Raw genomic sequence first — 22,500 nt, 5'->3', positions numbered from 1 at the left:
TGAGAAATTCTAGCAGGTCTCATGTGACTTTTCCCTCTAACTGCAGCTCTGCGGTATCTGCTATTGTAATAATTAAAATCCTCCCGGTAGATCAATACTGGAATCTCTTTATGGGAAGTGCCCTGATGGAAATGTCTCAAGGAAGCTGGGGCTGTGGAACTCTGAAAAATTCATTTTTTTTATCTGACAATTATCACCACACTGCAGACTAATTCAACAGTGCACCCCTCTCACTCTGCTTTGAATGCACTGGAGATTGACATCTTAAAAAACCTAACATCTCATTTTAACAAATAAAGGCACTATTTCCACATACAGTTTGGAATTATCAGCAATCATGAAACCACACAAAAAATTAATATACATTAAGCACTTCATCTTCTGATGGCTTCCTCTGAGTTTCAGTTATCGCTGCCTTCTCCTCATTTCCTTTCTTTGTATCTTCCTGTATTGATCTCTGCCTTTTCATGTCTTAAGAAAAAAAAGGGAAAGACATGTAAAATTATTAGAAAGCTTGATATTTGTGTATTGAAATGTGAATTTACATTATCTGTGTGTGTGTGTGTGTGTGTGTGTGTGTGTGTGGTGTTAAACCTAAGATGGAAAAACATTTTATAAAGTGTACCTACCTGGTCTAGTCTCAACATATTGACTGAAGGACTGAAGTTGAGTTTTTCTGACTGTAGAATCCTTGCTGAACACAACAGGATTTCTAAATCGTTCTGTTGCTTTTTGTAATCGCTCAGTCCGGAGATCTTCTGTGCCACTCTAAAAGTAAAACAAACATGGTAAGAGAGTCCTGATCTTATAAACATGAAATTACACATTATTAAAACAATTTTTACCGATTTAAGATAATGCCAATTTAGAAACTTTTTCAAAGAAAAAGGATTTTAAAGAGCTCTACATAGCTCAGCTGAAAGCTCTGTTACCTGCAACTAAAAACTTTGAGAGACATGGTTTAAATGGCGGATCACTCTTGATAACTTTGATTCATCAGACACTGTGAACCCCCGTGTCTTCTCCTGATGATACATATCATTTAAAAGCCATGTTACCTCTGTCTATTCCCCCAACTATTCTGCCCAGTCCCACAGACATGTATGACAAGAAGAACTAGTTTCTAATTTTATGCCCATTGAGATAAACCACTAATACTGGATGAAGGCTAAAAGGTAGGATTATAATACTACCCCACTGAACTGCATTTCATCAGCTATAACTTTCCAAAGCCAGATTTGTAAGTAAGCCCTTTACAGCTAAAGAAACTACAATTATCTTTTCCAGAGCTTCCTATGTTAATACTGGTAACAAATTCAAATGGTTCTATCAACAAGAAATATCCCAGAAGACTGAACCACTGCAGTGTGTGGAAGCTGCAGATACCGAGGTGCTGTGTACCAAACAAATATTTCATTTTATACCTAATCTTTTATTATTTTTATTAAGTGTTTTGAAAGTAAATAGGGAAAGGCTAAGATGCATGACTAATAGCTAAGCCTGCTGAATGCTGAAACTGGTTATCAAAAGCTACCAAGACTTTGCCCTTCCTCTGCATTGAGACAATCGGTAATGAGGGAGTCCTCCAATGGCCTATTCTCTAGCCTCAAGGAGGCCTGGGATACAGAATCCTCGAGGGAAGGTAACAGTTTATCCTTTTCCACAAACACAGAACGCCTCATTTATAAACGTGTAAACTGCATTTTATTAAAAAACGTAAAACCCCAAATCAACGCTAAAAGCTTCGAGAGAACAGATGGACTCTATATGTTCTTTATAAACATCATTTAAAAAATCTTAACTAAAAAGATCCATACAAACACAAGCTGTTTAAAGCACACCTTTTGTTGGAATAACTTTAAAAATTACTACATAAGATCTTTTGGGAAAGCGAAGCCAATTTCATCTATTTATTGTAAATTATTAAACCTTGAGAATGAAAATACTTCTATTTTATTTTTTTAAAGTTACATATTTATTAGTAGTATCATGCTTATAATATGCTATGTAGCTAGAATAGAAACAATTTTGGCTTTTATTTGTTTGTTCAGAAAAGTGTGTATTCTACTAATATAATAACTGCCCAATAGTCTAAAACTCAAGTCTTTACCAAAATAAACAAACATGGCTAAATTTTTTGATGTCTGGAAACATGCTAAAATATCAGTGCGATTAGCTAGCAAATCCCATCTTAAGAAACCTTTTTATGACTAGGGACTTCTGCCACTTTACAAATGTATTCCTCTAAACCCACTAATTCAGTTAGCCTTTTCAATCCATTGTATTATTCTTAGGCCAGCTTCATTTTGCATTAAATCCACTGCGGAAAGCTAAATTGAACGCAAAAAATCAGACCTGATCCAGGCTTCCTTTTATTCAAAGATAGAGACCAAAAGTCCTCTGGTGCTGCCACACACTTTCATCACCAATTTATAGAAACCGACAGTGTAAGGGAAAAGCAATGAAAGTCATTGTTTTGGGACTTCAAAGCATCTCTGTGTCAGGGGAAGGAAATCCTTTCAGTCAGCAGGGCAGTCCCCATAGTCTGCAGGTGGGTGAAAAGTTATACAGTACTAGAAGTACCCTAAAGCTAGAAAAATATTAATGATACAATGCGAGGAAAAGGGAGGGATGGCATGAATGGGGATAATATATAGTCTAAATAATAATAGTAATAGTAATAATGATAATAATAATAATAATAATAATGTGGCATTTTGTCTAAAATCCTACAAAAGGATTGGCACAATCCTTTTATTGGCACAAAACACATGCAAGTTCTTTAAAATTTATATTCTATCACATACTATCTTCAGGTATTAATTAACATTAATTTTAGTTCATCTAAACAGGTCAAAGGTTGAGGATAACAGAAAAATGTGCTAAAATTCTCTTAGCAATCTTCTTAGAAAAAAATAAATACGAATAGAAGAATAGTTTTTACTTTTACCACCATATCAGCTTAAAGTAGTAGCTTCTTTGAAAAAGTAGATGAATACTGATTACTTATATGGATATTTATTAATCTATTGGCTATTTAATAAGAAGTTTATATCTTAAACTTAATGTGAAGAATTTGTTAAGAAATTGATTTTAGGGTTATAAAGTGCAGTGCAAATTAGAATACACAGATATCAAGTCAAATATTTTAAACAAGATTTACCTTAATGTCTTGCTCTGAGCTCTCAGTTATAGCTTTCTGAGAAGCACTGAAGAGTGAATTTGCCACCTGTGGCTGAACTTCTAGGAGCTTCTTCAGCTTCAAGTCCACCAACTTAGTGTTTTGTTCTGTTAAACATGCAAATACTATAAATAACTGAATCAGATTTATATGTATATGCTATCAATTTAGGTGTCATTATAAAAATATTACTATATTAAAAAAAAGGACATTAGGGTTGTGAAATAGCATATCAGACCAGACAGAACTCTCTCTCTCTCTCTCTCTCTCTCTCTATCTCTATACACACACACACACTTGTACATATATGACTACATACTATATAACTGTAGTATAACTGAGTAGTCTTTAGGTATGTTGACTATAGTTTTTATTGAAATATAATTGATATGTATATATATAACTGTGTAAGTTTAAGGAGTACAATGTGTTGATACATTTATATATTGCAATATGATTACCACTGTAGCATTAGTTAATATCTCTATCATATCACATAATTATCATTTCTTTTTTGTGGTGGGAACAATTAAGATGTAGTCTCTTAGCATATATTCTTTGTGTATATATAAACACACACACATGTATGTATTACTCCCCTCCCCGCAAATGAGTCTCTTTAAAGAATACAATTATACCTAGAGACCATTCAGTTATACTACAGTTAATATTAGCTATGCTTACCTGAAAACCTAAGCCTGTATTTGATGTATTTATGAATAACTGTATAGGCTATACATAATAAAACAAGCTACGAAGTAGATATTTAAAAGAGGTGATAAATTTGATTCTAAATTGTATTTTACATTTTCAATTCTTCTAGTATATTAAATTTATACATATAAAATAAATTCTTAATATGATCTCAGATAGTCATGTATACTGTTAGAATCCAGTGTTTATCTATGTACATATATACCCAGCACTGAAACAGGATATATGTTTACAAATACCTTCTAATAAGAGGGTAGAAATACATTAAAGATTATTGATTTTGGAATGTATTAAATATGGTTAGAAATTTAAAATAAACTTTTAAAACAATTTCAAATTATCTTTATCAAGTACATTCATCTTTAATAATAAAATAGTTCAGAAACAAATGGACACAAATAATTCTACTTAAACAAATTCACTCAAAGCAACTCTTTAATAAAATGGTTGTAAAAGATATGCCACCATTTGCTGAATGATATTTTTCATAAAGATTAATAAGTTTTCTAATTATAAGACTCTTAATAAATGCTATTATCATTACTTTTATGCAAATTGGTCAGTTTACATTGTCAGGCTTCTCTTTTAAACAATATCTGATGAACTATGGTCAAATCAAGATAAAGATTAAACAATTTATTATTAAAACATTATGACTTTTATATACGTATTAAAAAAAGAATTTTGGGGAAAATAAAGCAAGGATAAAAATCATAATGTATGCTATGTGCTTCCAGATTCCAGTTTGTATTCCTATTTCTTACTGTCATGAAATAAGCCATAGCCTGACTTGGAGAGTCTATCCTATGCACATGCCAATACTTACTGGCATTCTTAAGAGCTACAAACAATACATTAGCTAATTCCAAAAACAGAAAGACTGAGATGTGTTTTCTTTTTGGCATACATAAAGTAGGAAGAGAGTTTTTAAAAAGGACAAGAGTCAAGCCTGTTAGGCCTAATAATAACCAACTTTTAAAGTATTCCACATAGCTCCTATTACTAAAACAAGAAAATTCCCTTCACGTTGCCAAAGAAATGGCTATTTTTTCCTGTCTTCATAATCCATTGTAAAATCAAGAAACATGCATCATTATTGTCATTGTTTTTATACTTCCATAAATGGAATATTAAGGCTTCAATTCTGTACTTATGGATGTCCTCAGCAGTAAAGGGATGTTACTGGTTTCTGATAAAGCCTTTGGTGGTGGTTGTGGTGAAAGGGTGGGTAAGCAACAACAAAAACCTTTTAAAAAAAAAACCCTACCAAACTTATTCAAGTTCTATAGTATTAAGAGAAAGAGTAAAAGATAGTCCTAATTTTGGGTTAAGCATTTAAAAATTTTCCTTAAATATCGGCATTCTCCTGGATTTGCACAATTATAAATATACTGATCTCTACCCAGTAAAGTATAATTTAATACTAGACCATAAAGGAGCTACTGACAAAGGGGCATGGGTTTTCTTGGGTCCCCCCCATAGTTAGGAACACCCTGGTTGATTATTTCTTGGAGAAATTACAGCAGGATTTCAGACAGGGGAAGAAACAAAGCAGGTTAGCATTTCAGGGACATGTCAGGGCTGGGAAGAATACCTGCTCTCACTCTCTGTAGCTTTTTATAGGAAAAGATAAATATGAGGAACTTCAGTTCCCTACCTTTAAATCTAGAGAGATCACTAAAGACTTTTTATTGCTACAAGACTTCAGTAAGCATTTATGGAACCCCTCTGGTACAAAAAACTTTGTATTGCTACCTGCTGCTGACTTATAAAATGCATATGACACTCTTATCTATTAAACCACAAGCATCTTTATAATTTAAACAATAACTTAGAAGGTCAATTACCAATGGGATTATTGGTATAATATTTATTGATATAATGTATTACATTAATTTAATATAAAAGTTTTGTTTTATATTAAACTATATAGTTTTCAAAGTGTCTTAATTGTAATCAGTTATTATGTATAAAATAATTTATTAGTAGTAATATTTAATTTGCAAAATAATATTACAACTAAGACTATCAATTCTAAACCAAGTCAGAAAAATCTGATCCATGGTTTAGATTTACATTTGAAGTATTCCAAAGGTACTATATCTATACTTCACAACATTACACCAAAATATTTAGGCTGGGAAGGGCAACAATTATTGAATGCTTAGCAAATTGTCTCATATAACATAAAATACAGAAGTGAATCTTTATTGCGCTAAGCGAAAAGAGTCAGACTGAGAAAGACAAATTTCATATGATCTCACTTATATGTGGAATCTAGAGAACAGAATAAAACAAACAAAACAGAAATATAGACTCATAGATACAGAGAACAAACTGATGGTTGATAGATGGGAAGGCATTTGGGGGGTGGGTGAGAAAGGTGAAGGGATTAGGAAGTACAAATTGGTAGTTACAATATAGTCATGAGGATATGAAATACAGTAAGGGGAACAGAGTCAATACTGTAAAAACTATGTGTAGTACCAAATGAGTACTAGACTTATTGGGGGTATCACTTAATAAATTATATAAAGCCTAACCACTACGTTGTATACCTGAAACTAATATAAAATAATATTGAATGTCAACTATAAGTAAAAAAATATACAGTCACGAGATGTAAAGTACAGCATAGGCAATATAGTCAATGGTATTGTAATAGCTATGTATGGTGTCAGACGGGTAGTAGACTTGTTAGGGTTATCACTTTGTGAAGTGTGTAAATGTATAAACATTGTGTTGTTTTTGTACACCTGAAACTAATAATAAAAAAAAGTGAATCGTAGTACTAGGAGAACACAAACTACAGTTTGCTATTCCAATTTCATTGTTAATTTTAACTAAATCTAAAACAAAATAATAACATAATATTGATGGAAAGTGGATTTAGCTAAATGATTTGTAAGGATATAAGATGTAGTAGAACTACAAAATAAACTTATTATCACCACTGATGAGATAATAAAAAAATGTAATGATAAAGTTTGCCATGCAGTAGGACACAAAATATTTATAATTTGAAATTACCAGGCGTATCAAGGTCATTTTCTAAGTTAGTAAGTTCATCTCCACCTCCTACAACAAAGCCTTCAGGAATCTCCTCGTTAGTATCTATATCAATATTATCATTTTCATCTGTAGGAACATGTAGCAATAATGTTAGTATTTTGAATATTATTTGTTTTACATTGTTTGTCCAAAACACTAAAGAAGAAAAACCAGTTATTTTAATGAGTTATTCAAATTCAAGTCTGACACAGATCAGCAAGTTAAAAAAGTCAGTTTTAAGTCACTTTTTCACTACTGGGTTAACATTTATATTTTACATTCATATGTGAAAGATGAATTATCACATCAAAGCAGATACAAAACTTTTAACAATTTGCCACAAGCTGTCAAGAGCTCATGAGTTCCTATATTTCAAAAAGCATTCTATTATTATAGTAATCTCTAATAACAGCATACAAAAATAAAGTAGGTTAGGTAACAAAGCCATTAAATAGTATTTCTGAATTTGACATTTTTATCATTTATTAGATATAAATGTATTAAGTAACAAATAATTCTTTAAAAACTTGTAGCTATATTTAAATCATTTGTATGAAGAGTTGAATGCTTTCGTGCTATTAATGAAATATCATAAAAGCATTACAGATAAATTAAGAGACAAGACTGAGACTAGAATAGACAGTACCCTTTACGCAAAAGAAAGTTCAGAAACAAAACAGTATATCTTGGGATACTTAAAACTGGAAAAAACTGTTACTATTCAAAATTAAATAAATGGGAATGAAGAAGTCTTATGCTATTTTTTTACACTTAGTAAAATGTTTTTAATTGAATTTTTTTAGCATTAAATATTTCTATTATATATTATTTCCTTTCTAAATCTTAGTGATAAAATTGGTTAAGTCATTTTGATAGTTATACATTTGAAAAGGTATAGAAACAATTTGGTTTGCATATTAGAGATTAGCTTTAAATTCTGCTACTGACAGGCAGTATACCTTTTGGAGAAATTGCTGTCTAGCCCTGGGAGTTGACGACTATCCATACTATTGTACAATTTACTTTTTATTAATAATGAGGTATTACAATTGAGAAATTCCAAAATTCTATAACTTTGGCTTAACCCTCAATATTTGTCCTTTTCCCTGTATACCTTTATGTTTGATTTTGGGCTTCCCAAGTAAATACTAACTATGAGCATTAAGATTAATAATAGTTTACATTTATTGAAAATTTCCCATGTACTATATAAGATATTTAGAAGAACATAACAAAGAAAAAAAGATTGAGAAATTCCCCCAGGGAAAAAACATTGCTAAATGCACTAAGGCATTATACTTGGCTACAATATTTAAGTACAATCAGTTGAGAGATCCTTTCTAATCAACTGTGCTTAGCACAACTATTTGACTACTTTCATAAAAGTTAGCATCTTTATCTTCATTATCCTCAAAAATTCTTCTCTAAATAATTTTGTAGTAAACATAAATAAATTAAATATTTTCTGAATGCTAAATAACTGTTCAGAACACTTCCTCGTATTACTCTGTGTTAGAGATAGTTTACTAACATGAGTTTTTAGAGCTTAGTACTTTGTTGCTGCCAACCAGTAGACTGATTATTACTGACCTTAATTAATCTAGAGTGAAAGCATAAAATTCAACATTCATTCATTTATTCAAGAAACTTCTACTATATTCTGCATCTGCAATTTACAACACACTGCTAGATGTTGAAGAGATACTAAGTTATATAAGACACTTATTCCACCTTTTAAAGGTATATATTCAAGTGACTATAATACTATGTAAAACAGACAGGTTAAGTGTTATGGAGTAAAAATTAGGTACAGAACAAATTCAAAAGATGAATAGTTTATTCTTTGCCAATAGTATCAGGGATTGTTTTGTGGAAGCACTAACCTTTAAATTGGCTCTTAAGAAAAGTACAAGATTTCAAAAGATACAGTTGAGAGGAGGGCATTAGAGGCATGAAAGCAGGAAAGGGTAGGTTATGTTCAAAGAATGGTGGAAAGTCCTACTTGGTTTGAGCATACTTGAAGGGAAATAATGGAGGTACAACTTGAAAGGTAAAAACTGCAGAGAGTCCTGAAGGGCAGAATGGGAACTTGACGTTTTACTTGGTAGGAATGAAGAGACAATGGTGCTCAAATATGATCAGCACTGTGCTGTTTAAGAATACTCTATATAAGCAGTTTTCTAAAATAAATGTCTTATAATCAGTTGTGAAATATGTACAAAATAATTAGTAACATAAGCACCGAAACTTATGTATTTTATAAATTAGGGTAGCTTCAATACTATTTATACAATATCACTCTGGCTGACATTCCTCTATGCTTTCTTATTTGAAAGAAATAGTGGTCTAAAATTGCACATGGGTTGATTATCCCTGTGACATCAGTCTTCATGCAACATTGCTGACCTAGATGTTGGACTGGAGTACAGAAAGGCTGGAGGCAGGAGGTCCATGTTAGAGACTATTATAAACCCAGGCAAGCAGTATGGAGAACCTAACTGGGATAAAAGAATTGGGAAGTGACATGATCTGAGAACCGACTGGACAGTAAGTAGGTGGTTGGGAGAGGGATACCGAGGAGAAGAAGGGTGAGGCTGATGTCAACATTAATTCTCCAGCCTGAGTGACTAGAAAGATAGCTTTCCTAGGAAAAGAAATAGTTAAGTCTGGAAATGTGGTCGGATATGTGTACTTTCTGGTTCTGGAAACGTGTAGAAATTGTACCTCCTTTCATTATGCACTTATTCAATGCTGGATTCCTGAGTGATGTTAAACAGGTGCCATTCATTTTATTTCTCAGCTAAATGAAATCTCTATCTACACTACCACTGACCAGTAATGCTGAGTGGTTAACTCAATGTTTATATATGTATTGCTAACCTTAGATAAAAGGATTACTATTTGGGAGGGCAAGAGTAAGAATTGATCTCCTATAAAGCTCAGGTCTTCTTAAGGATGGATTTCCATTTTCTTTCCATTCACTGGCTTCAGTTTTACGACGAACCCTTGAATTCTTTTCAACAGTTAATGTTACACATTTTTAAACACCAGGGGAAATACTCTAAATGCATTCTAGTAGAATTAAAGTGCACGCATGTGTGTTAAGATATTACAGACTATATATATATATATATATATATATATATATATATATAATTCATATATACATACATGAATGATATAGCTATACCTATGTCTATATCTATAGCCATAGCTATATGTATCTATCCTTATGGCAAACCACTGAAAACCCAGTAGGTGAGCATGACAGACAGTAAATTAGAGATCCATTACACAATAGAAGCTGGTTTGCAAGTATGGCATGCGTAATGCACACATGAAAAAGTGAAAGGAGACTGGATATGCACCAGAATAAGACAATAAATTCCAGGTGACACTGCACAGCACTATAAGCAAAATGGGGATTCCAGTGCCGTGATTAACAGCACTACTATAAGGCCAATCTTATAACACTTATTGTTTATAAATAGGTTCAATGAAAAATCAGGCTATTTGGTGACAGTAAAAAACAAATATCTGTACTTAAAAAAAAAAAACAAAAACCACCTTAAGCTATCATTAAAAACATTCATAGGGGCCAGCAGAGTGGCTCAATTGGTTAAGAGTTAGCTAAGAGCGTGAGCTCTGAGCAACAGGGCCGCTGGTTCGATTTCCACATGGGCCAGTGACGCTGAGCTCAAGCTAAGCTGCCGCTGAGCTGCCAAAAGGTGGCAGGATGGCTCAACTGGTGAGAGCACGGGCTCCTAACAACAAGACTGCCTGTTTGATGGTGGGCTACGCCCACCCGCAACTAAGACAAACTCGGCACCTTGAGCTGAGCTGCAGCCCAGATGGCTCAGTGGATAGAGTGTGCGCTCTTAACATCAAGGCTGCCAGTTCAACTCCTGCATGGGATGGTGGCTACGCCCACCTGCAACTAAGATTGTAACACAGCACCTTGAGCTTAGAGGCCACGAGCTGCCGTCGGGAAGCCAGATGGTGACTGGCGCCCTCCACAACTAAGATCGAAGAAGAACAACTTGGCTGGTCCCGTTCCCCAATTTAAAAAAAAACAAAAACAAAAAACACACATTCAAAGAAAAATTCATTCAAAAAATTCCCATTTGTATCATGATTTTTAAATTCTCTTTGAAGGTACCTACAACATTCCTAACTTTTGAAGTTATTCTATAGAAATAAAAAAAAAGATAAAAAACACAATATAAGTACATTATTAATAGAAGCTAAAAATAAAAATTACTGAAGGCCTATAAGATTTTCGCTCAACATTTTTAGATAAACCTATCTGCTATAACTGAAATAGGGATAACGTAGGCACACAGTCTCATGGGCAAAATAAAAAAAATATTTTCTTTATTCATCTGAAATGCAAAATCAAACAGTACTACTTTATCTAAATCAAAGAGAAGCAAAAATGTCAGTTTAAAAGTTAAATGACCCTAATCTAACTCAAACCAACATGATAAGCTCCAGAATACATACATAAATAAAACATACAAAATATATATCATAGATAATATACCACATAATATATAATAAATATATGACAATATCATCTTAAAATAAGATCGACACCTTGCAAGTGCCCATGGATCATTAACAAAAATTTAACATTTATTTAACCAAATTAAAAACTTTTTAATTCCCAAAGCAGCAATTCAGGCCATATTCTCTGACCACAATACCAGAGAACTAAAAATGGAAATACCAAACTTTGTCCCCAAAGACCTGCATCTTGCCAAGTAAGAGCAATACAATAAAAATGAACCCAAAGTTTGTTAAGTGAGAATTTTAAAATGAGGCTATTATAGATGTATAATTACAAAATGATGCAGAAATTGAAAAAAACATGTGTAGTATACCACAATATCACTGGATTCTCTCGTAAGTCCTATTATGTCAAAAAGAGGACAAGTAAAAGCTAAGCGGTAGCTCCTTGGAAAGGTGTGATTCTGTTTTTTTCACAAGTATTAAGCTATTTCTGGTTGCAACAGGATGCAAGTGGATTGCTTGAGTACATGGCTATCCATGACCTAAAATACCCTGCATATATTTTCTGTAGACACCATGAAGCTGAAGACACCTCATCTCCTCAAACTTATTAAATTTCCTTTCTTCACTGAGGCTGGTTGCTGCTTGAGAAACGAAAAAGCACGCTTTTCAAGGAGGTTTGGGCAATGAGTCTGAGTAATGATGATGTTCAACACATTCCTCAGGCTGTGCTTCTACCTTAGTATTTCCTTTCTTGACTACCCCCTCTTCTTTGTCACTCTGGACCACTGCTTCCAAAGTCTTCCTACCCTAGTCTTCCATCTAGGGTGGTCCCTACTTATCTCTCTCTCCCCTTTTCACACTATTCCTTATTCAAACCTGATGATTCCTACTAGACAGTGGAAGAGTAGACACTAATTTGCTAATTCCTTCCCTTGACTTATCAACTTCATAGTGTCATTTCCACTTAGGAGTTAGATTCTTGTGAACTCAAGTGAATTTTTAATTTGCTATCAAAGAGTCTGCAAATTACAGCATGCAGGCAAAACCCAGCCCACCACCTTTTTGGGTAAGTAACAGGCTCATCCATTAACTTACACATTGTTCAAGGCTGCTCTCAGGCTACAAGGGCAGAGTTGAGTAGTTAAGACAGACCATATGGCCTGCATAATCTAAAGTACTTATTCTGGTCCTTTTCAAGACGTTTTCCAAATCCTGTTCTAGCCCGGTGGCTGTCACCGCTCAATGGATAAATGCATCTGTTTGAATGGCTGAATTTCAGGCCGAAATTTTACCTTCTCCCTTATCCTTAAGGTCTCTTCCCCCAACTCCCAGCCCCAGTAGCTTTGGCTTAGGCCTTGAGGCCAGAACAGACCTAGTCTGATCCATATGCTTTTATGGAGACAGGCCAATATCCACCACTGAGGTCAGGGACTAGGCCTGCTGTTGTACATAAATCTTTGCTCTGATTAAGAGCCCACCATCCGATATATGGCTGCTTCCAACACCCAAGGTATGGTATGTTCTATGACAGAAATGGACCCTGGTCACTTGGGTCTTAGGGAATAGAGGCTAGACTCCTCAGAAGGTTCTCGTAAGTCATCTAGTCAACCCTGTCCCATCTTCATTTCACCTGGCTTTCCCTGTTTTAGACTATACTTCTTTGCTAGCTCCGCAGATCCAGTCCTCACCTGTTCTTTATTTATTTTGTTGACTGTTGAATGACATCAAAACCAGGTCTTCAAAGTAGGGAAGATACCCATTTTGGGGAGTTGTAACAATTGACAAAATCTCTCTAGTTAGTGTAGTCCTGGCTTAGCCTCAACTAGGGTTGGATTATAGAGATGAGATCAATTACATAGCTGACTCATCCCACATCATCAATAAAAATATTTAATTTTAAGCCTTCCCAGAGCTTACAACTCATTTAGCATTGTTACTTGCTCATCACTGAGAAAAAAAAATTAAAAGAAACACTCAATGCCTCTCTATGCTATTAATGTTGTTCTCCTATGGGTCTATGATACCACAGGTAGCTAGCGTTAGTAGCTTTAGGACAATCTATCTGGAGGGTCAAGAACATGAGGTTTTTTCCTATTATTCTGAGGCAGAAGGAGGCAAAGATTTTTAAAACTTATTTTGAATAGTTAGAATTTTTTATAATATCAAAGAAACATCTTATTAATAATAAATGAAAGCAAATTATCACAGCATTATATAAATGTAGCTGTGAGTAGTTACTGATGTTACTATAAAACTTTAGTAAAGAGTAAAGAAATTGCAATAAGAATTCTGAATGATAGAGCTGAAAGGGTAAGATGAAGGATTTAACTGAGATATAAACATTCTGAGAAACCAAAGAGACAGAAAGACACCTTTTTGGGAAAGTGGCTTTCAAATTTATGGGAGGGAAGGCTATACTCGTATGCTATCGGTATTAACTGGAATTCTCTACAACAGTAAGCTTTTAATATAAGGAATCAATTAGAAATAACAGCAGTAAGTTTCAGTTTACTCTGAAGAAACTTATTGACCTAGGAATAGCTTACCTTTGTTTCAGTTTGCTAAGGTCTTATTCGAGTCCTCACTTGCCTACTCTTCACCGTGATCTTAGTTAGCATTCTAAGACTAACTCAGGACAAGGACCTGGCATGTTTTGGTAGATAAATAGGTTACACAGCTTTGAAATTTAAAAAAACAAAAACCAAAAAAACCCCACAGGCCTCTTGAATATACTTCTCCTAAATAAAAATCTAAAAAGTTCCAAGTTAAAGATGTCTAAATTGAGCACTAAGAGGCAAAAATCAAATTATCTTTAATTATATATACATATCATCCTTGTTCCAACATCGAGCTTAGATTGATTTCTGCAAATACTGAAGACCCTCTTAGTATATGGAAACTAAGAAGAAATGGATATGAGACTTATTTAAAATTCTTACACGTCAGGCTATAATGCCAGGACATTGTTAAAGCTACTTCCTAAAGATCTGGTTCAAGGGGAAAATCTTTCATGATTTTTCAAAGCTCACCACTAACAAGTCTTGCGATCTAGATATTGAGGACTTGATTGCATCTTACTCCCAATACAATTAATGAGGCATCACAGGGAATTACAAATCAAAGTTTGCATGAGTTTTCTCCTAAATCATATTCTAAGAGAGTACTTCTTGAGTTGTTAAAATTTAAACCAAAAAGTTGATTTGGAAAACAGCAACAGTTATCTTCTGATTTACTATGCTTCCTTTAGGTTTTGTGCAACACATATTCAATAGGTTAGAAATTTTATGTATTTGATGCAACATTCTGAAGCAAGAATAAAAAGTCCCAAAGGTCTACTGCAGATTTCTGGGTTGTCTGTAGAATATGATACAAGATTCTTTAACTCACCTCCAGATGCCTTTGACCTTTCTTTCAACTTTTCTGCAGCCATTTCCCCATAGCTGGGAAGTTCTGACATCTTCACTCCCGATCGAGCTTCTGCTATTAGCTGACGAGCTCGCTCTCTCAGCTGCCGACGTCGCTCTTCATCTTGCTGCTAAGATATATTGAACAGTTGCCAAGTCAGTAATTGACAGAAATGCAATTTCATTTTCAATCTGATCATCATGATAGGAACTGGTTTACAGCATGGTGCTTGGCCCACATTATAAATAGGATGCTCTATATCAGTTGGATGTCACACCATTTTTAAAAGACATCCTAGAATCAGATTTTTTAAAAAACATTTACAAATTACTGTATTAAAACGCCTTTTAAAAATTCAAACTAGCCCCTAAAGAATGCTTGGCAGTATATATTACCGAGAAATAGCAGAAACTATTATTAATATTCAGTCTTATAGAAAAAATCATAATACTGAAAACAGAATTTCAATTAATACCTTATTTTTTAAGAACTGAATTTAACTTGCTATTTTCTAATAAAGGCATAGAGCACTGACTAAAAGACATCTTTGATAACAGATAATGGAGCTATACCATTGATCAAATATAGGAAATGGCGTTTTTAGGGGGCTGGAGTAGGAATGAGGATAGTACGTTACTTACACAAATTATTGTTGTTGGTAGTTTTAAAATCAGAACTGGGTAACTGATGTACTATCCCATTCCTAGTTACTCTCCCTCCAGATGCACAGAGAAGAAAAAGTAAAATTTAATGTGCTTTTTGATATTTAAAATAACCAAAAACTACAGAGAATAACTAAAACAGTTTTTGACAACTAAAAAAGGGTTATTATGAATCACACATAATCAACATGAAACTGCTTTGTAAACTGGAAAGTATGTAAAATAAGGCATTATTATAACAAAACAAAGCCTGAAGTAATCTGGCCCCAACATATCTTTGCAGCATTATTTTCCTTTAACCTCCATTAAACTTCACATCTATTCATACAGAATTGCTTGTATCATGTAGTTTCATGAATGTGAATATGTCATTTCCTCTTCCTGGAATGTTCTTCTCTCATCTTATTTAACTCCTACTCATTCTTCAAGATTCAGTTTGAATCCACTAAACTTCCCCTGACTACTCTTCCTTCCTCCCCACTGGTAGAATAACGTTCTCCTTTTTCTATGTTATCATAGTATCGTGTGTGTATGTATGTGTGCATGTGCGCGCTATTAATTTTTAAATAATATTTGTCAAGTTACATTATAACTCTGTATAATTGCCTCCTTCTCAGTAGAACTGAGCTACTTGGAGGCAGGAGCTATATCTGATTTATCTTTGTATCTCTGGTCCTTAATACATATCTTGGTACTTGATATAGAAATTTGAAGCATGAAAATTTGTAATTCAACTTTCAAAAGCTTATAATATAAAGGGAAAGGTAGAACAGCCACAATAAGGAGGTGTGATCAAATGAAGCAAGAGTTCAGAAGAAAGAAAAACATTTTTGACTGAGAGACAAACAGAAGGCATCATGGTTTTTGAATTTTGAATTGGGCCTGCAGAATGAGCGGCCTTGGAATGGGTACAGGTGGAGTCGGTAGTTAGGTGGGTCAGTGTGGAAGAGACCAGGAGGTAGGAATAATTCAAAGACACAGAGGCAGGCAAGTATATTGGGGGAAACAGTCTAGTTTTCCTAGCATATGGCAAAAATAATGACAGAAAGACAAGGCAAGAAAAATAAAGCTGGGTAGCTTTATTGTTGTTGGTAGTTTTAAAATCAGAACTGGGTAACTGATGTACCCACAGGGTAAAGTACTTTACTTTTATTCTAAATAAAGCAAAGGTTTGATTTTGTGTGTATCTTTGTTTTGTTTTGTTTGTCTAGGGGAATGACCCACCAGAAGTGTATCTGGAAGAGATTAATCTGACAACAGTAAATAGAGGGACTGGAAAGAGACTCGTTGGGAGGCCATTATTATAATAGCCTAGGAAGCTGTAATGAGATCCAGAACTAGGATGGTGGTAATGGGAATGGAAAGAGACAGGTGTAAGAAATATATTAGAGATAGAATTGTACCTGTACCAATTCTTGGTAACTAATTAGATGAGGACGGGAGAAAAAAGCTGACTCAGAAGTTTTTAACTTGGACAACTAGTAGAACTATGGCGTTAAAAACAGAACTAGGAAAACTAAGAGGAACTATAAAAACCGAGGGACAGACTGGGTTTGAGAGGCTGGCAGGACATCTGAGTAAAGATGTTAGTAGGTAGTTGGAAGTGAAATTGATGCTATGAAGTGAAGTCCAAGTATGACCACAGAGCTCATGGCTGAAGTTACAGGAATACACGAAAGCATCTATAGAGGTACTATAGAGAAAAAGGAGGGCTACTAACTAAAACATGGAAAATATCTACATTCAGATAAGAAGAGAAAAAGGAGACAGAGAAAGAAGAGGTGAAGAACTAGAACACTGATGTATTCTGAGAATCAAAGTAGGGAGAAGCATGAAAAAGGGAGTAATCGACTACAGTAAATGTTAGAGGTTAATGAGTCTGAACATTAAAAAAGGTCAATTAAACTTGGTAGGTAATATTATTAGGTGTAGGGTTAGACACCAGGTGTAGGGTTGATGGAGCTCAACCCTAGGCAATTCTTTCACAAATTTTGATATGGCTAGAAATGAGAGCTGCCAGAATTAATACGGTTAGATTAATAGGGGCATCAAATGGACCCAGAGACAAGCTTGAAGATCCCCCATAGAAAAACTGAAACAATTTCAGTATCAAAAAGAACAATGATTGCAATGAATTAGTTCAATGAAATCACACATTGAATCAATAAAAATTCATCAATTCATTATGATATTTAAATAGCTCTTTAAAAAATGTATAAACTCACTTCAGGCAGCTTTTAAATTAACTTGTGAAAATTTGCAATTACAGGAAAAGAATCAAGCAATTATCTTGTCTTTTCCTGAATTTTAGGGTAACTAAAATAGTCCCAGTCAATGAGAAAAGGCTCTACTTTACAAAATAATAACAGCCATAATAATAATTTTAAAAAGATAGAACTATAAAAACATAACTTTGCCATTGATAAAAGAACAACTGACTGTGGCAAGGATTATCAACCTTTATTAAAGCTCCTAGCTAAATGTCTGATGGGGAATAATAGGATATCAATATTATACTGTGGCAGACTATCTTTTCTAAAGATGGCCACAACAGAATTCTCATCCCACATGCTCTCTGCAATGTGATCTTGCCACTCCCTTATCAAGAGCTAGAGTTTAATTCCCTTTCCCTTCAATCTGGGGCAGCTTTAATGACTTGTATATAATCAATAGTATGTAGAAGTGTTGTAGGTGATTTTCAAGGGTAGGTAGGAAAGGCCACACGCCTTTTGCCCAGTTCTCTTGAAATTCCTGCATTTTTTACTCTCTGGGAATCCAGCTGTCATGCTGTGAAAATCCCAAGCTACATGTAGGTATTTCAGTCCACAGTCCCAGCTGAGGTCAGCCTTGAGTCTTCCTCACCCAAGTGCCAGACATGTGAATGAAGAAGCCTTCAGATGATCTTGGCTTTTAGCCATTCTGAGTCACCCCCAACTTTTCATGTCTCCCTAGCTGAGGCCCTCCACAATGTGGAACAGAAACCAAGCATCCCTACTGTGCCCTGTGTGAAGTCCTGACCTTCACAATCTGTGAGCGTAAAAACAATTTTTTACATCACTAAATTTGGGGTAGTTTGTTACACAGCGGTAGTAATTGGAAACACACTTAAGTAACACTGCAGACCACTTCCTAATTACAAGGGGGAAAATCTAATTGTAAACGGAAAGATCAGAACTAGATCAGGGATTAGAGACCACTAATCTAATGGTCAGTCTTAGCATCACTAATGTTGGGTCAACTCTGTGTCATATATTTTTTGATGTGAAGGACATGCAGCACATACCACCTATAATAATCTAGTCCAAATGTTTAAAGTGAATCCACTAAACCTTTCCAGTTTATCATAAACACAAGGGATAGAGAAGTATGATAAATGACTTAGCAAGGGAGCAACCAAACAAATCCAGAAGGTAGGATATTCAGGACAACTGACATGGTCATTTTATCACGAGAGAGTCATGAAAACAAACATACGACAAAAACCAACTAATGAATCACCATCACCACCAACAAAAGAAACTAACCAGATACAGTGTACAATATAGTCCTGGGTTAGATACCGGTTTGGACAAACCAGCTGTAAAAGACATTGTTGAACCAATTAGAGGACTCTGAATATAATCACAGTATTAAATTAGAAGAAATGCAACTTGACTGAAAAAAAAATAGTTTATACATTTTGGCAAAATACATACACACATAAATGTATATGTATAGAAAAAGACTTAGAAGGGTATTCACACAAAGTTGTTATTGTAGAGATATCTGGGTGTGGGAAAGAAATGTTTTTGTATTCTTTCATTTGTCTTCATTTTCTATAATACACATGTACTGCTCTTATTGTAAAAAAAGAATCTTGTCGGAAGGAATGAAAGAGATGAGATGGTAGGATTCCTAGAGTGGGTGATAATTGTGGTAGGGGCAAAAGAAGAGAGATTTAACATTCAAGGAAAATTTTCTTAATATTTAGAGACACAAGCTTATTTGTAGTTAGAGGACTAGTAAGCACTGGACACGGTGAGACTGAAGATGAAAAGAATAATGTACAAAAAGTCTCAGTTTACTATTAATATTTCTGAACTTGGAAAATATAGTAGGAATAAAAGGAAATACTGGCTTGATAATGGTAAATTTGGTGATGGTTGCTGATTATCTCTTGAGCTTTTATGTAATAAATGCTTTATACGCATGATCTCATTTAATTTTCACAACCCAATTTTTACCAACGAGAATATTTAGGTTTAGAATTCCAAGGTTACACAGCTAGAACTGATGTCAGAGCCCGGAGTCCAGCTCAGGTCAATTTGACTACAGAGCCCTTGCTCTTAACCACTAAACTATTTGATCCCAAATAGTATCAAATTACATGACCAACTGAGGAAAATTGAGCTTTTACTAAACTTTCATCTTCCAAACTTAAGAAAAGTTAAGAGCACTAATAAAAACCATTATTTGATATGCCTTAGGCAACTAGGTTTAAGTGAATTTCACTGTGTGAATAATAACTTCTTGCAGAGCTGAAATTTGGTGATTCAAGCTCAGATGAAATGGTCTTAGGTCATCTTCACTGAGTTAAAATGAAATGATTCTACCTTTCTAAATGTGAAATGGAACCTAATTTTTTTCTCATAAGCGACCACCTTCCCCTGGGGCTCCTCCCCCCTCCCCCCAATAATACTCCCCTCTGCAAATGTTTCTGAGAGCTTACCAAGAGTGCAATTTAAAGCAGGCAGTCATTAATAAAACCAACTCTAAATACTAATTAGGGACACTTTATCAATTTCCATGTAAATTGTTTGTTTGTACCTATTTACCCATCATTGTTCACTATACAATAGAAAAAAATGCAAATGAACAAATCAGAATGCAGCCCTAATGGGACTTTCTGTTTATAACCATTAGCCCAGAGGTGTGCTGTAATTCAATTCTTAAGTAGCAAGATTTAGCCTCATTAACAGACTGCAAGGGCAGGTTACAACTCATAAAATCCTACAGTAAACAAAGTTTATGGACACAGCACAAAATCTTGAGCCTGATTGACAGAATTCTAGTTCCCTATCAGATTGCCTTGATTTACTTTTCTACTAATGTCCTAACACCAGAGACAATTCTGCTTGGGTCTAGAGCTCTCCAGTGGGATGGCATATCTGCATTGTTTGTTTTCTCACCCATTAACTTCCCTTAAGACAAAGAACCAACTGAAAAAAATACAAGTTAATTGTTAAGGTCAGAAGGAAAAGCTTGTAATTATAGCAATTGATTATGCAACCAATTTAAAATTTAATTGATAGTATTTATTTCTAGGTTTATTAGTAAAGCTATTTCATTTTAATTTTTATATGTAAGCTCCATTAAAAATTGGTTTTTGCAGTATCTTTAAAGAACAGACAGCAACAAAATCTAATTATCTTTTACTTAAATAAAGACATACTGTTTATGTCAAAGGAATAAAATGACCAGAGAGTAAGGACAATGATTATTATTTTTTATAGCATTCAGCACAAACTGCTCACATACGCAGATGATGAATATTTCTGACAATGATGGTTTGCCTACCTACCCAAGTAGAGAAATGTGTTATTGCTATCCGTTTTGACCATTCTATATTCAAAAGAAGACAGAGATTCATAGCTATAAATAAATGACCTGTTTACTACTTCTGTTGAAATAAATGGAATCTTTTCACTGCAGAGGTAAGGTAACAGGAAGACCTGCTATCATTAAAAAGTATAATGAAAAATCCAGCACATAGCAAACCTATATATCTTTCATTTACCTGCCTATTCGAAATACACTTTAAGAAATTCAAGTAGTTAGGCTTCCTATTTTCAAGAATGAGTCTGCTGATAGTTACTTTTTCTATACAGTATCATTTAGAGTTAGACTGAGTTATGTGGGATAATCTAGATTTTGTAAGATGGATGTACTTTTTGGAGGGTTTGACGGAAGCTGTTATTTTAGGAGGCCTCCCTCCCCAAGATCATCTTTTTACAAGTTATAACAAATTTTTTGGTAATTATTAGTTTTGTACCTGCGCAGTGTTTTCACGTGTCTCATTTACTACTCACGACTCTGTAAGGTTAACTACTATCTCTTTGATTTGATAGAAAATGAATCTCACTAAAATACACTGCTCAAGGTCATATATCTTGTAAATGGCATAGTAACAATTAAAATCAGTGTCTGTCTGATTTCAGAGCACTGGTCCTATCTATTACATAATGGGTGTACAGGATTTTTCTGAGGGCTTACTATTACTGTGATTTTTTTAAAAATTAAGTTTTTTGCTTACACGTAGGCTATGCAATTCAGGTTAAATTTCCCTTTGTGCTACTGAATACTGAGAGGTGAAGAAAAACTAACTTGCTTATATTCATTTAAAATTTAGGTTCCTGACCTTAGATTATAAGCCTTCAGAAAAGTGATGAATGTGGTGCATTTAAGCTTTACTTCTCTTTGCTAACATCCCCAGGACAAGGCAAAAGTCCTGTTATTGGGCAAAGCGCTCCTATTTCAATACGATGGATTTAAACATTTCAAATATGGAAGACAGATCATAATTAACCACTTTGGACATAAACTGAAAAAATCTTGAGCCCTTTCACAGCATGTCTTCAAGTTATATTTTCCTCATCGTTCTGAAATCGTCTACAATCTGCCATAGATAGATATACTACTAAAACTTGACAATTTAAGGACAAACTCTTCAAGAATAAGTAATGTAATTCCTTGTTTCCTTTCCATAAAAATGTATTGGTATGCAATTTTTATATTTCACAGTTCACCGACATCTAGGCAAGCTTTCTTCCACTGCTTCAATGGTGCTACTTTTAATTTTATCCTCCTTAGTCGTAGTAATTAAAGTGATCAGCAGTGGCATCCCAGCGGCTTTGACACAGCTACAACCCCCTAGCAGACTTTTGCTTTTAAGAGGAAGGGGAAGAAAAAGACCAGTTTCATTTCACAGAGAAC

At 34.3% G+C, this 22,500-nt stretch overlaps 1 protein-coding gene across 8 annotated transcripts in view; it reads right to left on the bottom strand.

Annotated features, from left to right (window-relative positions):
• EHBP1 (EH domain binding protein 1) overlaps positions 1-22,500 on the bottom strand; it is a 322,290-nt gene that overhangs the window by 48,448 nt on the left and 251,342 nt on the right. For 5 of the 8 annotated variants that reach the window (XM_019634942.1, XM_019634858.1, XM_019635047.1 and 2 more), the window contains 5 exons: positions 14,849-14,996; positions 6,926-7,033; positions 3,164-3,288; positions 630-768; positions 365-471 (listed from right to left, as the gene is read on the bottom strand). In XM_019634942.1, coding sequence (XP_019490487.1) covers positions 365-471; positions 630-768; positions 3,164-3,288; positions 6,926-7,033; positions 14,849-14,996 — 627 coding nt within the window. The remainder of the gene's footprint in view (positions 1-364; positions 472-629; positions 769-3,163; positions 3,289-6,925; positions 7,034-14,848; positions 14,997-22,500) is intronic. The other 3 variants (XM_019635096.1, XM_019635151.1, XM_019634995.1) reach the window with 2 other exon arrangements.

Source organism: Hipposideros armiger, unplaced genomic scaffold, assembly GCF_001890085.2.
Source record: "Hipposideros armiger isolate ML-2016 unplaced genomic scaffold, ASM189008v1 scaffold_2, whole genome shotgun sequence".
In the NCBI taxonomy this organism is placed as follows: domain Eukaryota; kingdom Metazoa; phylum Chordata; class Mammalia; order Chiroptera; family Hipposideridae; genus Hipposideros; species Hipposideros armiger.
This window is presented reverse-complemented; position numbering and strand designations above follow the sequence as displayed.